Source organism: Motacilla alba, chromosome 3 (genome assembly GCF_015832195.1).
Source record: "Motacilla alba alba isolate MOTALB_02 chromosome 3, Motacilla_alba_V1.0_pri, whole genome shotgun sequence".
NCBI classification, from domain to species: domain Eukaryota; kingdom Metazoa; phylum Chordata; class Aves; order Passeriformes; family Motacillidae; genus Motacilla; species Motacilla alba.
In genome coordinates, this window is record NC_052018.1 from 14,789,950 (window position 1) to 14,806,116 (window position 16,167).

Below are 16,167 nucleotides of genomic sequence, written 5' to 3' on the forward strand. Positions count from 1 at the left end.
TTAAAAATTCTTCTTAAAAAGAACAAGTGTAATTTTCATTTTATTGAGAGATTGTTTCTGTGCATGGTAAACAGTAAATCTCACTTTAAAATATGATGGATAGGAAGGGAAGAACTCAGGAATGTTTTCTATCCTTTTATCAAAATAAAAGAGGCAGTCCATTGCAATTCTAAATCTTTTTGGCCCCAAGTATCACTGTATAATAATACATGAAACCTTCTACAAAAGAGCAGGTGAGGCGCTGCAACAAGAGATTTTTGTTTTGTTCTTATAATTGTGCTGCTTGCATTGTATTTTAAGTGACATGACTCACAGGATTTTTAAAAGATTCCCTCCATAACATTGTCCCCTTGACATTGTATGCAATATAATATCCAAAGTATGAATGGGATTACTTTTAAAATTTCTGTTGCAAAGAAATTCTGTTATAAAAAAAGGTAATCAAACTACAAAAAGGAACTTAGTGTATCACATGTAGTCTGATTTTCATTTCATTTTGATTTTTCCAGGACTTCCAAGTCCTACTGTCTGATAAGTGGCATAAAATGTGAACCTATGTATGAGATGGATTGATATGTCAGTTTTGAAATAAGTATTGGATGTAAGTGCCAGATAGAATCTAGAATGCAAACATTAGGGACAAGTTTTCATGAGCTAACAGATAACTGTGCACCAGCTGATCCATGGTGATGTTCTGGGTGAGTATTTTTAGAGGAAGAGAGGTATGAAGCAGTTCAATGGAAAGGGGAGCAACTAACTAGGAAGCTTGTTATCTTGTTACCGCAAGGTAACAAAAATTACTCTTTTGCTTGTACTTGCTGACCTGGAGCTGGCATTTTACTGCACTGTGGTAATTTTGCACTAGGAAGCTGGGAAAATCATATTGTCTTGTAATGTATAACCATTTTGGAAAGTACAAAGATGTGTTGGAATGTGGCAAGATCTAAGCTGTGAAGGGCTTATGGGAGACACAGTGTACAATGGCAATAAATTTATGATCCATTTATAAAATTCTTTGTATTTTCCATATTAGTGTTGTTAAAATTTGTTGGAACTTGAAGAAAACCCCTCTGACTAGCCTAATGTTATTTGCATGACTCATGGGTAATTTTCAAATTTAGATGTGATTAGTATGGCAGATAGCAACATCTAATCAGCAATTTTTATTCATCTGTGTCATTTTTTAAGACAACTTCATCCAAGTCTAGTAGCATGAAAATGTAGACCTCTCTTCTCTTTCTTTCTGTCAGGGTCATTTACACTTTGTTTTCGTCCAGAAGGGTGAATGGACTATGGAATGGAGTATTTCCAAAAATCCTCATTTTCTAGCAAGACTTTAAAGAATTATTATGTATATTTATATCCTTGTATAATTTTATATCTTTGTAGGCAAGAAATTAAAACCAAAACCTTCAGCAGAACCCTACTTTGTTGTGAAGGGGCTGCTGCAGGGTGTTTGTAAGAAAGCAGTCTACTCCGTGTCTTTTCAATGGCAGTCACATCAAATGGTTTATTTTAAAGTCTTTTATTAGACACTTGTATCTTTACATTTATCCACATGGAGCAGTGAATAGAGACACTCCTTATGCACTGGCATGTGAAATCAGTGAAAAATCAAGTTGTAAAGAGCAGAGTTCCATGTCCATTTGTTGAGGGGATAGGAGATGAAAAAGAGCAAGTCCCAATAACAAAAATCATGTGCCATTTTTAGATGTTCCACTCATATTTCCTGGAAGCATCCAAGAGAACTATATTTTTGATGTGCTTCAAAAATGAAAATACATTGTTTTCATGCGTGTATTTCTTAAGAATAGAAGGGTTTTTCTAAATTATTTTTATTTTCTTTTTAACAATTATTTTCAAATAGAAGGTCCTAATTTGTTCTGGAAACTCTTTCATAATTCACCATGTCATACACAATTTAAATTTTAAGAAGAGATAATTTTTGTGGTGTACATACTGCAGTTGGGCACTTTGAGGGATCTGAAGACAAACATCATTTTTCATTTGCCCGCCCATTAAAATGTAATGAAAAAATTCACAGTAACCTGGTCATACAATGATGGGGTTTGGGTTGCATTGTTGTCATGGGGGTTTTTAAAAAAACCTTTATTAATCCCTTCAAAAAAAGCAAGAATCCTTGGTATTGGAAAGAAACTTCTGTGTCTTCATATAGAGCTCGTCTGTACTTCATGTCAATTTAAAAGAACACTTTTTCTGGAAAGTAAAAATACAAGTAGAAATCATTATGTTATGAAGTCTTAGAGCTGAAAAGCAGTGGGCTAATAAATACAACTGCAGATCTGAACTAATATTAGCTGGTGATGTGGACATACATACCTCAATTTTTTGCCTCACAAGGTATGGTACAAGTTTAAACTATTGAGCTAAGCTCTATCTATTTCTACTCCATTCAAAATGTTGACACCACTGTTGCAGATGATGGATTTGTGGTAATGAAAATATTTTGCAACACTTTCTGTGATCAAAATAGAAATTTGCTTCAGTGGGGATTAAATACAGAAAGAACCATAAATAAAACATGATTAAGTACATGAGTTAAATTAATGAATGCTGTGTTATCAGTATGTGTTGTTGTGCATAGGAATTTTAGCACAAATATTTATTATATGTTTCTAATTATTATATTAGTATGCTCATTTTTTGGCTTGTAATGTTTGCAACATAAAATAATCAGCTATGACCTCTTTCATTTAATTTTGTTTTCCATAAGTCTTCTGCTCCAGTATAACATTTTCTTGCTAAAGAACTTACGTGAAGCAATCAGCTTTCCAGATTCGGTCAAGAAAGTAAAATACATTCTCAACTGTTGTGTCTTACAGCTAGATTTTTTTTAAAAGACTTGATTTTTCCTCTTCCTCTCCCCTCCAAAAAAATTTAAAAATAGTCCAATAAAGAGAGATCAGATGACTCTGGTCTGAGCATCTGACTGTGGTGGAGAAACAATTTCCTTATAAATCCAGAAGTATTAAACTCTACACTTGTGCTCTGGTCTCTGGTTTTGCTGGGTCTGTTGTGATGGGGAAAGCTAAGAAAATGATTGCCAGCTGCCAGATCACTTCTCCTCTTACGCAGTGCCATGAATAAAAGTGACTGGTGTATAGGGCCAGACAGAAAAATTGAATTATGGTACTTAATATGTTACTTCTGGTTTATGCAGAAACAGTTATTTATGAAAGCAGATCCTGAGTTCCTCTTGTTTGTTTTCACTTGTGGAAAATCATCTTGATTTGAAATTGAAACTTATCTTTAGTTCCTTCTCCCAGGTCTAACCATGAAGGACTGTAATGTTGCAGTGACACAGCAGATTGACCTACTCATGCACTGGAAGAGAAAACTAAAGCAAAGTTAACACTTCCTTGTGTTTGGGTGCTACAGGATGGTCTGAGTGACAGTCTTTACTGTCTGATTTCTTAGTGTTGCAAAGTACTGTCATCATAGCCTGCTGGTTTATTTTTCTTCATTAAGTGCTTTGTTTATTAGCTTTAATTCCCCATGCACTGCTGATGTACAGTTCTGCAGTAAAGCAGATAAAGCAGTCATGTTTTATTACCTGCAAATTTGTCAGGAGGTGAACTTTGATACCTTATCTGTAGTCCTTTCTTACAGCTTTATTAATTATTTTAGGATACCTGTAATTACTTCAAGCCATTGAGTTCATTTCAAAACACCACTCTAGGATTATAATTTTTTTCAAAATCATAAAAGAGACAGTATCATTTCCAATACTGTGTACTAAATCTGATCACTTCAAATTGATGTGTTATTTTCTTTGCCTGCAGATTGTCTTCCCATGTGAATACTGGGGAAATTATGGAGGCATTTTGTTTATTGAAAGTATTAGATTGTTGAAGCAGAGTAGAGTGAAATTCTTTTTTCTTAATGCATTTTCATGAGTTAAACAAGGCCATGTTACTCAGTGCCAATGGCATGAAGGGATTTTCCTACCTATTTTGAGAGTTACTCTGGTGAGCTGCAGTTTAAATTTGGCAGTGCATTTTAACAGTTGGAAGAAGTTGAAACATCATGACAGTTTAATACATGAATAATCTGCTGTATGAGCTAATATCTGTATGTACAAATATAGCTCTGAGTAAAGAGCACACAGTGACTAGCAGCTCAAAAGGCTGTCTCCAGGGGCCATGGTGCTGATAGCAGGAGGAATGTCAGCAGTAGGTCTGCTCACCTGCAAAGACTGCCAAGACATACTTAGTCTCTGGCTGTGCCAGTATACTTGTTACTGCTTTGGTTTTGTACAGAGAAAGAGCCCATCTTGAAATTTTCACACGAAATCATTAGCCAGTAACCTTTTGGTTAGGTATCATTAGCCAGTAAGCTATTTAGGCAGGTGTACAGACTGATTTTGGGCCCCCCACCCCTCTTTACTTTGTTTCTACTGTATATGAACTTCCTTCAGGCTGTGATGACTTTGAAGAATTTTTTCACCCAAGTCAAGGGAGACAGTTGTTTTTTCTAAATGCAGGCAGCTACTCTAACTGCACCTAGGCAAGAGTACATAGTGACTTTAGCAATTGTAAACTACTAAATACAGTGCAGAGCTTCCATGTGAAGTTTCACAGGGAATGCATCTTCAATTGAACAATATCTTTTTGAGGTTTCTGGTCTTTGTGTTTCTTCTGGTTTTGGCCAGGATTACAAAAGTTCTACTTAGGGAAGTATAGTCTATGGTGTACCACCAAGCCTTTGTAAATTATCCCATTTGTGATTAGTAAATGGGAAGAAGTTAGTTTTCAAAATACTGTTTTAGGACATCTTCACTAGCTGACTAATTTATGTCGTAAAATATGCTTATGGAGTTGTTAATGCACAGAGATACCACGTTTCTGTTCTGGCGTTAGGTTGGAGGTTTTTTGATCTAATTTCTTAATGTTAAACTATACAAGATACTAACAATAAAACCTTTGCACCTGTATCTTGAAGGCAAAAAACCCCAATTTCAAGAACAGCAACTTCTTAAATTATCCTTTTTCTTTCATGTTCTTGCTTTTTCCAAGATCACCCCTCTACCTGATGCTTCTTCTGTTCCTTCAGCAGTATTAATTTTTGCAGCTCCTCAGGAGCAGGAGACTGATGCTCCCAGATCTGTAGACCAAATAGGTGCCCCTCTGAAGCTTTGCTCTGCAGGTGTCATGGACCTGCATCTACAGCTGTTCAGAAAAGCCTGTTAAGCATTCTTTCATGTAACATAATTAAACTCAGATATTGTGGAAAACTAAGAAGTTAGGAGATCTGCTTTATTTACTAGATGTGAGGGGTTTTAAATTCACCAGAAAATAATAACTTCAGTTTCTGGTGCATTTCCCAGTTTTCATGAATTGATTTCAATAACTAGTTCACTGAATTTTTTATTTTAACAGGAAAAAAAATAGGCAGAAACTTAAGGTCCTGATGACTCAGTCTTCTTATAGCTGAATACTTCTCGCCTTGATTTCTTTAAGAAACACTCAAGAATGTTAAAAACCTGTTCCTTTAATAGTTTTTTCATAAAATAGCATGCCATATGATTAATTAGCTGAGTAATGACTGCAATGTGCAATTTAAGGATTTGGTTTCATGTCTGAATTCAGATGAAGTTTTCAAAAATGTTTTTATATTTTGTAATAAAAGGTTTAATTCCAGTTTTCCATCAGGATTTATTGTATTAATTTTTGCACCATTTAAAGTGAATTTAAGAACTGTTTAGGAAAACAAATAGGAACAATCATGTTTTGGTGTAAAATAAAACTTGGCAGCAGTAGAAGCAGACAGCTTGCCCCGTTTCTAACATGGATGGATTCAATGGCTAGACAGCATTCAGAATGAGAGAATAAAAGCAGAGTTAGATGTTATTTCCTGCTATGATGGGTTTTTTGAGCAGCTGTTTAACTTTTCTTTTGAGGTTTGGAAGTTCTCAAATCCTTACTGTGTAGAAAATTTGGTGTATGAAGACCTGGAGGCATCACATCTCAGAAAGCAATTTGCACGTAGCAGAAACATACTAGGCTGGTACTCAGATTTTAACAAGGCATTTTAAAAGGTTGATTCTCTTCTTTCTCAATCAACAGGTTCGCCATAAAATGACACAGAAGGTTTATGCGATGAAGCTCCTTAGTAAATTTGAAATGATCAAAAGATCAGATTCAGCCTTTTTCTGGGAAGAAAGAGATATCATGGCCTTTGCCAACAGCCCGTGGGTGGTTCAGGTAAGAAAGATGTGTAAAAGTAAAATAACAACAACAACAGCAAAAGTAATGATGCTGAGGCCATAAATACTTCCCAGTCTTGGGCTGGTTTGGAATTTACATTGAAACTCAAATCAAGGTTTAGGTTCAGATTTTTGCTTTTAAAAAATACATTTTTAAAGCAATTTCACTAAGTTTTGTATATTTGGCTGTGTTAAAAAGTAGATTAATTTGCATTTTAGTTACTACAAATGTGTCATAAAACAGAATTAAATAGATTTTTGAAATGCCTACGTAATTATTTGGAATAATAGGGAAATTATCTTTCCAACTGTGAAAAACTCTGTATAGGAATGTAGAAACAAATGTGATTGGCATTTCCAGTCTTTCTTCATGATACAGTCAATTGATCACAGGCAATTGGTATTAAGAGTGCTTTAAATAGCCACTGTCTTTTCAGCTGTAGTTTGATATATGGATGAGTGTGCAGTCCTGGTCTCCTGCAAGACAGGGGGCTGAAGCAGTGGTTTCCTTGAAACCATCTTCTTGTGGTGGTCAGTTCTGAGCTCACATCAGCCCTCAGCATGTCCAGTAACAGACCTGACTTCTTTCTCTGGTCTTGGACACCGTCACTCACAGCTGTCTCGTGACATGTGTCATCAAAATGCTGTAATGTGAATTATGCCTTTGGGAACAATCAGTACTAATTATTGCCATTTGTTGTAACTGGTAAATTGCAGCAGTTAGCAAAAGGAGTAGTGAAAGCGTGTGCTTGGAGAAATTGTTAGTCCTTATGATTAATTTAAATGCTCTCATATATATTTCTATGCTTCTGTATATTTGATAAGATTGACTTTAAGCTTTCCATGTATTTTTAATAACACTTTACCTCAGGTGTACAAAGATGTTTTGCTCTTTGAGCACGTTTTGTGCTCTTGCCTATATTCAGCAGAAGTACTTAAACAAATAGATGATTTTTTAAATTTAGTTCTTTGTTTAGTAGCAGTAATTGTCAGGAACTGTTTCTCACAGGCAGTTGAAAGTAACGAGAAATGCATGACGTGGATTTTCAAAGGAAACAGTCACAAGCAGGATATAAATGTGTGTCTGCATTTGTAAATAGCAAATGAACTAAAGTGTAGTTGAAATTGTGCCTTTTATGACGAAGTGTATTAGTGTGATATATTTAGGTGATGTGGTCCAGTGGGGTAGGACATTGAGCTGGTTTGAAGAAAATGTAGATCGTGTTCTGATCTAGAAACTGGGACAGATCACGCTGCTTCTCTCTGTCTAGTTTTTAATGTGAAAAGTAAATGAAACAAGAGCCCTAGATAGTTTTAATTTTTTTATTAAATCCCTTGAGGGCAAGAACAAAAGTGCTGTATAAAGACATAGTGCTGTTATTTGTTATTATATTAATATCTCTACATGTGACAAAATAGAGATTATATTGAATCTTCATTTGGATTTTAATGACCCAACCCATTATTGTACTATATATTGGATATATTATCCATTTGTGCAAACAAATACAGTGCAGCATATATGTATTAAAATATATATTTCTAATCTAGGTCCTCTGTCAGTATTTATACAAGTAATTTTAATCTGAAGGTCAAATCTCCATAATAACATACCTGCCTTTTGTGGTTCCTCATCCTCCACAGTCTCCTTGAGTCTGACTTCATCCTTTCTACACATCCTATTTTTTAATTGCCTTGTAATTTTGTGTGTAATTTAAAGATGTGAATGATTTTAGTTTTTAAGGTCAGGCAGTATTCCCCGAGAAATAAGGTGAGACTTTCAGAGACTTTTTCACAACAGTCACTGAACATTTGATAGTAATGCTTTTTGCTGGATTGGGCTATTTTCAGACCTGGTGATAACCAAGTGGAATTTCTAAAACTTCAGCACTCTAGGTCTGAAGTACATTTTAAAGAGACTGAATTTACTTTTACTATTGTGCCAGTAGGAAACATACTGACTGCCACTTATACCAGGCTAGTGTTTTAATGTTAAGGACAGTTTCTTTGTATTGTGTTAGTTTTCTTGAGGAACATTTTGTTTTTATTTCTTGTTTCAATATGTGTTGATTTAGGACAAAGTCAGCAGTGACTTTGCAAACATGTACAGAGATAAGGAATTTATAATATAGAAAATTTGGAAACAGTCTAAGATACTGCTCACTGTTGAGCTATTTTCAAATCAGAACATGATGCTCCCTGTTGCAGATTTGGTACTTTGCATTTTGACTCAGTGATACTTCTTAATGCCAGGAAACATGGAGATAGATAGATAGATAGATAGATAGATAGATAGATAGATAGATAGATAGATAGATGCATGCATATAGTATTAAAATAATCAGGAAATATTTTTTTACTTTCTCAGAAATTATAATGAGGGGTTTCTGAAGTTCAGTAAATTTCAAGGTACTCTAAAAATTAATAGAAAAATGTATATTTTATGCATATTAAAAGTAATCTTGAAAACGTATTCTCAGGTTCAATGAAACTTCAAGATAAAGGGCTTTATTCCTTTCTCTAGCTGTCTGAAAAGTAATTGCATTCTTTTTCCTTTCCTTTTTTTTAACGTTGCAGCTATTTTGTGCCTTTCAAGATGACAAATATTTGTACATGGTAATGGAATACATGCCAGGTGGAGATCTTGTAAACCTTATGAGCAATTACGATGTGCCTGAGAAATGGGCCAAATTCTACACAGCTGAAGTTGTTCTTGCTCTTGATGCAATTCACTCCATGGGCTTGATACACAGAGATGTGAAGCCTGACAATATGCTTTTAGATAAGTATGGGCATCTGAAGCTGGCAGATTTTGGCACTTGCATGAAAATGGATGAAGTAAGTATGCAACTGAATAATTTACCATCTATTAAACTGTAATTCTAACTTACATCTACATCTAAGGTTATTTTCTTATGTAGTATAATACCCAAAGGAATATTCATCTAATGATCTACTTGGTTAGAAAGGTGATTCTTGTTTCCTATTTTTAAATATAAGAGTACTTTAAATAGTGTAATCTTTTCTGTTATAAACTGTTCTCTCACATGGAAGAAGGATGTAAACTTACTCTGCTATTTTTGAAAGCATGTGCCTTTATGAATTTCTAAGGTACTTTTTTTTTTTGCAAATGTTTGAAAAGCTTGCAAGATAACTCTTAGTTTCAACATTAATAATATTGGAACAGTTCATAAGCTAACTTTTTTTGTAAATGAAATTATTTTATAGGCAAGATACATTCCGCATGTGTTTTTCCTGTATCTAATTGTTCTCATAGCATCCTCTAGTGGTCATTCAAGTGAGGTCACAGTACAGCAGCAGTGATATGTGATGTATTGATCAAAATCTGATAGTTATTTGTCAGGATGCTAAGATGTCAGTTAAAATTATTTAATTGTCCAGATTTAGCTATGTACAGCCAAATACAGTTTTCTAATGAGTTTGTGTATGAATATTTTTAACAGGGTACTTTATATTATTAAAAAAACTTGAAAATAAAATGACCGTTTGTAGTTTGCACTCTTAGAATCTTGCCTGACAGACAGTGTTGTGCTGTAATTTAGGGAATATACTCTTCCTATGAAAAAATATAATTATTCTTTCTATGAAAAACTTTGTAAGATTATAGAAAAACTTATGTAAGATTATAACATATACCAAAAAAAACCTTTATATGAATGTGTGTTATGATTTACCTGGTCTTTGAAAGTTTTCTGTAGCAGTGTTGGCAAGGGTGATCCTTTTAAGCTTACTTGCTTTTATGTTTTGGGGTTTTTTTCTGTATTGTTTAGGCAGTACTTGATATAATTTCTGCTATCTACTTAATTTGCATTTGCATCATTAAGTTAATGTCTCTTCAGCAGTATCAAGAAGTACTGTGTCTGTTTAGGGTGGGTTTTTTTTTTCACATGACGATATATTAATTTAATCATTGTCCAACTGCAGCTGTTTATAGAAGTTCAGTCTATTCAGTTTTGGTGATGTTGTAGTTGTTAGTCTAAAGGCAGAGATAATATGTACCTCCATTTTGTTGATTTACTTTCCTGTATTTTAGAGGACAGCATTTATTTTAATTGAAAAAATCAAAAGTAGTACTTAGTCTCTTAATTCAGATTGTAGTGTCTTAAAAGAATCTGTTGTTCGTTGGAATGACAGCAAAAAAGCATCAAAAAAGCTCACAATATAAATCTACCAAAAAAAGGTGATCCTCTATGCTATTTTAGGGGCCCCAGAAATGGTGGATCTATACCTTTTGTGATGGCACTGTAAATGTGACAAATGCATCCATTTTCTCATAAAGTTACAGCAAGCTCCACTTTAGACCGGGCATCATCAGTGGACCAGTGATCTCCTAGAGAAATTAATTTTTTAAAGGATTACATTTTAAGTTCTTTTTGTTTCTCACAGTCAGTGGAATGGCAAAAATTTTTGTACAGGAAGCTTTAGAAGTTTGAGAAGCTTTCTACAGAAGCTTTTAGAAGTTGAGAGGTTCTGGATTGTCTCCAAATCTCATGTTACTTCTTACAAAACATGAACACATCCCAGCTGTGTAAATATAATATTGGTGTTGGCAGACTGATTTGTAAAAACTATATGCTTACCCAATACTTATTTATTTTTTGGATTTGGATCTCTTTTAGCAGTTGTGAGCATTAGCATCTTCCTTATGCTGTTGAAAACCCAGGAAAATTTTGCTTCAATTTGTTGAATGATTTTTCTGACCTTTGTTGTGGAATTGTATTCAGTGTTTGCTTAAGTCGGCCAGACCAGAACAGACATTTGCAGCAGAGTTTCTCCTTATCATTTTGTGAAAAGAGTTGCTAAGTGTTCTAGTGATCTTTCCCAGCCTAAAAGGAACTGTTCTGTTTTTGTAATTCAGTTGTGATAATTGGGGGGTTTGTGGCATTGTTTTTCGTTGTTTGTCTTGATTTTTTAAAATTAGTTGTCTAATTTAAAATCTGCATCAAAGTGAGTATTTCTGTTGTTGAATAAAGAACGGCGTTAGACTCAAAAATTTAGTAGGATTCGTGGTTCTCTTTTTTGGTATTTAGGTCTATTAGCTAGACCAGGGCAGGGTTCACCAGTCTGTCTAATCCTCAGGTGTTGTGTAAGAAACTAAACAGCAGCTGGCTTTGGTAGGTATCGCAGGGTCTGGAGCTCCCAGTGCTGCTATGCACAGCATTGCCCTGTGCTAACTGAGCTTTCAGCCGAGCACAGATTCAGAGGATATCTGTTGAAAAGGATGTGATCAAAAGAAGGGATGTTTGCCACTTGGGATTATTGCCTCAGCCCAGGCAGTTCAGCTGAAAGAAGCAGCGTTTTCATCTTTTTGGAACTCAGCTTCTTTCTCACTGAAGCTTGTCCAGTGAAGAGGACTCTGCTGGATCCTTCCTGCCTTGGTGCATTGTCTGCTGTTAACACCTGATGTATGCGGTCCTCATGTTTCCACCCAAACACCCTCCAGCTCTTGTTTACTGGAAGGAACTTCCTGAGGGAGTGAAAGCTTGATTGTCAGCCTTGGTTCAAGACAGCAAGTCCTTCAGGTTTGATGGAGATCCTCCTGAAGATGAAACCGTAATTGCTTTGTCTTCAGCATGATGCTGGGAAACACAACAGCCTCACCTCCAAGTTGTCAGGAGCTGCAAGAACATTGCTGTGTCTCTTGGACAGCCAGTTTTTTACGATTGCACTGTACGTCTCTCACATATCTGCAGGAGATCCAAGGTCCACCATGATCTTTTGAGGTGATGAGAAAAGGTTCCGGTAAAACACTGGCCTGAGACTCCTGACAGGAAGCTTTGCATGACAACTGTTACAGAAAGTATGTAACTCAGGCATAGAGGCTCAGTGTTTGAAACACAGCAGTAACACATTGCCCAGAGAAAACAGCACCATTTAAGTCTCTTCAGAATGCAGGGACTGCCAAGGTGCTCTATATTGGACAGAGAGCATGTCCCTGTTTACTCAACTTTGATGCCAGAGATCACAGTCTGACTGTGGTATTAAACGTATCCAGTACTTAAAAATACATACAGAACAACACCCAAGTTCTTCGAAAGAGGAAGTGTGTAAATGAGCAGAACAGAAATCTGGGCATTTCATATCCAGGTGATAATGGGCCAACCTCCTGAGGGACGTGGTAGAATCCCCATTTTGTAATGCAGTCCCACAGGGTGCTAGATAATATTTTATCAGCTCCTTTTCCTATGACTGGTTAAGTCAGATGATCTTTCAGGTCCTTTCCAAGCCAGGCTGTTCTGTGATCTGTAAATGCATTTCTAGGTTAGTTCTTGAGACAAGGTAGAGAGTTTTACGGGGAATAAGTAGAACCAGGTTCATGTGCTTCAGAGAGCTATGGCCCATTGAGCCTGGTGTTACATGCAAAGGCTTCTCTTACTGTGGAAGTATTTTTTTTGTTTTACTGTTCAATTCTTTGGCATCTTGCCTGAAAACTTGAGTGTTACTGCATGGAGTTCTTTAACATCTGTAACATTTTTGAAAATACTTTCCTTTTTGCTGTATAGCAGCCATCAGACTTGTGTAGGTCTGGCTAGGTTTTGGCACAGCCTTTACTTTGTTTGTTTAAGACCTCAGAAAATATCAACATGTGTAACATATTAAAAAGTATTCCTGTTTTGGTGTATTAGTTATAGAGGGATGGGAAATAGGGTGTTATTAAATGCTTTGGTGTCAAAGTGGAAAGGCTGTGACTCAAGCTGTAGACTTCAGAGAACTCTTTTGGAACTGTTTTGGTGACTTTGTTTTTAAAGAATCTCCTTACCCAGGAAGGGATTCGGGTAGTTTCAACCAGGCTTGACTGAGCAAAAATTCAGACTTTACCCTGTTGTAATTTTGTGTTTGGATAAGGAAGAGATAGACATGCATCAGTGTTGGAGCCTCATTAAGTTGCCACAGTCCTCCTGGATGAGTAGAACCACATAACCCTAGAGCAATTCCTCCTGTGCTCAGAGCAAAGAGAGGCTTAAGCTTCAGAGAAGTCATGCAGGTTAGTGCACAGAGTTGTGTGAGAAGCAAGATATTCAAATAGTGGTTCCTTGCCATGTGTTAGATCCATTTTCAAATCCTCTTAACTTTAGTTTCCTGGAGTCTTTGAGCTTTAGTTTATTTTGCCGTGTTAAAATATGTTTGCCTGAATTTTTCTTTGTCCAATGAATGCAATAGGTCTTCTGGAAAGAGCTAACTTCATTTTTTTTATCCCAGTATGAATAAGCTATGTACTATCTCATCCAATATAGAATGCAAAAGTTTACCTGCTCTTCATTCTGGAACTGAGAAATTAAAATTTCTTTAGGTTTCAGTTTTAGCATGGAGTCATAGAAGACAGGCATTTGCCAGGAGGACATTTGAAGTATTCCATAGGTCTTTAGAGTATGTAGTCATCCCTTTAGTTTTTGCCTACGGGTTCATGACTTTCTGGATTCTGGTTTAGTACAGAAATAAAAGCTTTTCCACAGTTCATATTGTATATGAGAAAGAAAATTGTAATGTGGTGTCTAAATTTTGTGTATCAGTACAATTCCAAAATCAAATGGTTCTCTTATTTTATTTAAATATGTACTTTGAACTTAGTTGTTGCTACTAATATTTTGTATTATTATTCAAAATTAATATATATTGCCATTCATGCTGATGGCAAAATGCATGAAAAACCTTTGTGAAATGATTTAGATAAAACTTTGGATTAGGAAACTGAATAAAAGGTGAGTGTATTTTTGGTACTTCTCTAACTTCATCCAGGATTTCATTTCATTCATCCATCTGGTCTCAGGAGTGAATTCAGTGAATTTCATTAAAGGAAACAAGACTTATAACCCTGAATCAGAATGATGGCAGAGCTGATTGATGCTTCTGCGTCACTCAGTCCCTACATTTTTAGTTTCTCAGTGTGAAGCAGAGCATGAGGAATCATTTCATTGATACAATTGTGGTAATATGTTAATAAAAAAGTAAAGCTTTGCTATTCTTTAAAAATAGCTTCTCATTTTATTCTTTCTATATATAAACAAAAACAAGGCATGTATAAAATTTTACCTATCATTTGATTTATTGTTTGAATTAGACAAAATTGTTATGCATCTGCTTTGTAGGGCTTAGAATTTGTAACTTGTCAAAATTATTCTGAAGTTTGTCCCTGAATTCAATGAAAAAAGGAGCAGTCTGATATGCTGTGTTCCTTCATATTAAAACCAGTGGTAAAAATAATAAAATTGCTGAATTTTGAGAAGATGGAGTCAAGAGAAATCACTACAGAGTAGGCAGGGGTAAGGACATTATCAAAAAATATCATTTTAATCCATATTGCTTCTTGAATTATAATTAGTCTTTAAAACACCCTCCTCAAACCAAGTATTTTAGGCTATATTTTTGATGGCTTTCTGTCCTACTAAGAGAGGAATTGGTTTGAGAGGTGCTCAGAAGGCCCTTGAGCTGAGCTGTTTGTGTTGTTGCTGTTGCCCAGACAGGAATGGTGCGCTGCGACACAGCCGTGGGGACTCCCGACTACATCTCGCCTGAAGTCCTGAAATCGCAGGGGGGTGATGGCTATTATGGACGGGAATGTGACTGGTGGTCTGTAGGGGTTTTCCTTTTTGAGATGTTAGTTGGTAAGTAATGATTTCTTCTGCTAATGAGACTATCACTGAGTCTTCCCTGTGCCTTTAGCTGCACTTTGCTGCTTGGAGGCTGCTCATGCCTCACTGACAGCTTCTGACTTCTGGCTGATGCTGTGGCTCATTGCTGTTCTCTTTGCCCTCTGTCACTCTGGTGCTGTGACAGCTGTTTGCGTGCTTGCTCAGTGATTAGTTCCCTGACTCGGTTCAGCTTAAAACTAATTCTTAGAATAGTTTTAACTGGGGTCAGCTACCTCACCACATTTGTGCCACCTCAGGCAGGATTGAGTTTGCAGGGACACAGGAGATGAGAGAAATGGCAAGGACAGGCCTGTTCTTTTCTCTTCTCCTTCTTTTCCACAGCTCATCAGTGTCTTGTGTTAGGTCAAAGTGTGGAAGTATGGCTTGATTCTTTCTTTTGTGCTTGAGTCAGGATTTTCTAGTAAAATACACTGGATTGCTATGGCAACAAACATAGAATATAATCTGTTAAGGAGATGAGTCATCTGCATCTTAAACTATTGTGGGGATCAGTATGATAGTCTGGTAGCAAAATACCGATTATGGAAGGATGGAACTGAGCATACAATTATTAAAAATCAGCATTTTCTGGGAAAATGGCAGATTTGATGTTTCTGATATGCTGAGACAGGCAATACACTTAAGCATATGATGTTATTACTATTTTCATCTCATTCAGAATTACAGCATTTTGACTTTAAGAATATGTGGTTTAATAGCTCCTCATGAACAATTTTAGCAGTAAATAAAATTACTCAGTTCTTGAAATATTGGGCATAGCTATCCAAAACGTTTTCTCAGCATTTCAGAGCCTCTTTTTTTTTCTTCTTGTATCTAGGAGGAAAACATTACTTAATTTCTCCATATCCCACATATTGGTAGAAAGTATTTGTTTTTATCTTTACTTTTGTATCAGATTCTGGCTATGGTCTTCTAAAGCTTTGCACTTCAAAGAAAGCACAGAAACTGTATTGTTATTCTGGTTTTGATAAAGCCGCAGAACTAATGAAAATGGTAATTTTATTATGAAAATGAAAATTTTATTGTTTGCTTAACAAAACCATAAAATGTTAGTCACAGGATGAATCCTAACTTTAGTTCAGTGACTTAAGATAGTTTTGAGGTGTGGCCAAAATCAAAGCTGTTTCCAAGACAGAAGAGGAAGGTTGGGAAGGAGGGAGGCAGCAGCAAATGTCAGTGGTTCCCACCTGCGATGCACTGCTATGGCAACCTACTAAATTTACTAAAAGTCCTGAAGTCAAGTTCAAGCTGGTGTGTACTACTTTCTTA

At 35.8% G+C, this 16,167-nt stretch overlaps 1 protein-coding gene across 7 annotated transcripts in view; it reads left to right on the top strand.

Annotated features, from left to right (window-relative positions):
* Window positions 1–16,167, top strand: part of ROCK2 (Rho associated coiled-coil containing protein kinase 2) — a 104,597-nt gene that overhangs the window by 51,505 nt on the left and 36,925 nt on the right. For all 7 annotated transcript variants that reach the window (XM_038133742.1, XM_038133747.1, XM_038133741.1 and 4 more), the window contains exons 4-6: window positions 6,087–6,224; window positions 8,804–9,064; window positions 14,706–14,850. In XM_038133742.1, the coding sequence (XP_037989670.1) occupies window positions 6,087–6,224; window positions 8,804–9,064; window positions 14,706–14,850 (544 nt within the window). The remainder of the gene's footprint in view (window positions 1–6,086; window positions 6,225–8,803; window positions 9,065–14,705; window positions 14,851–16,167) is intronic.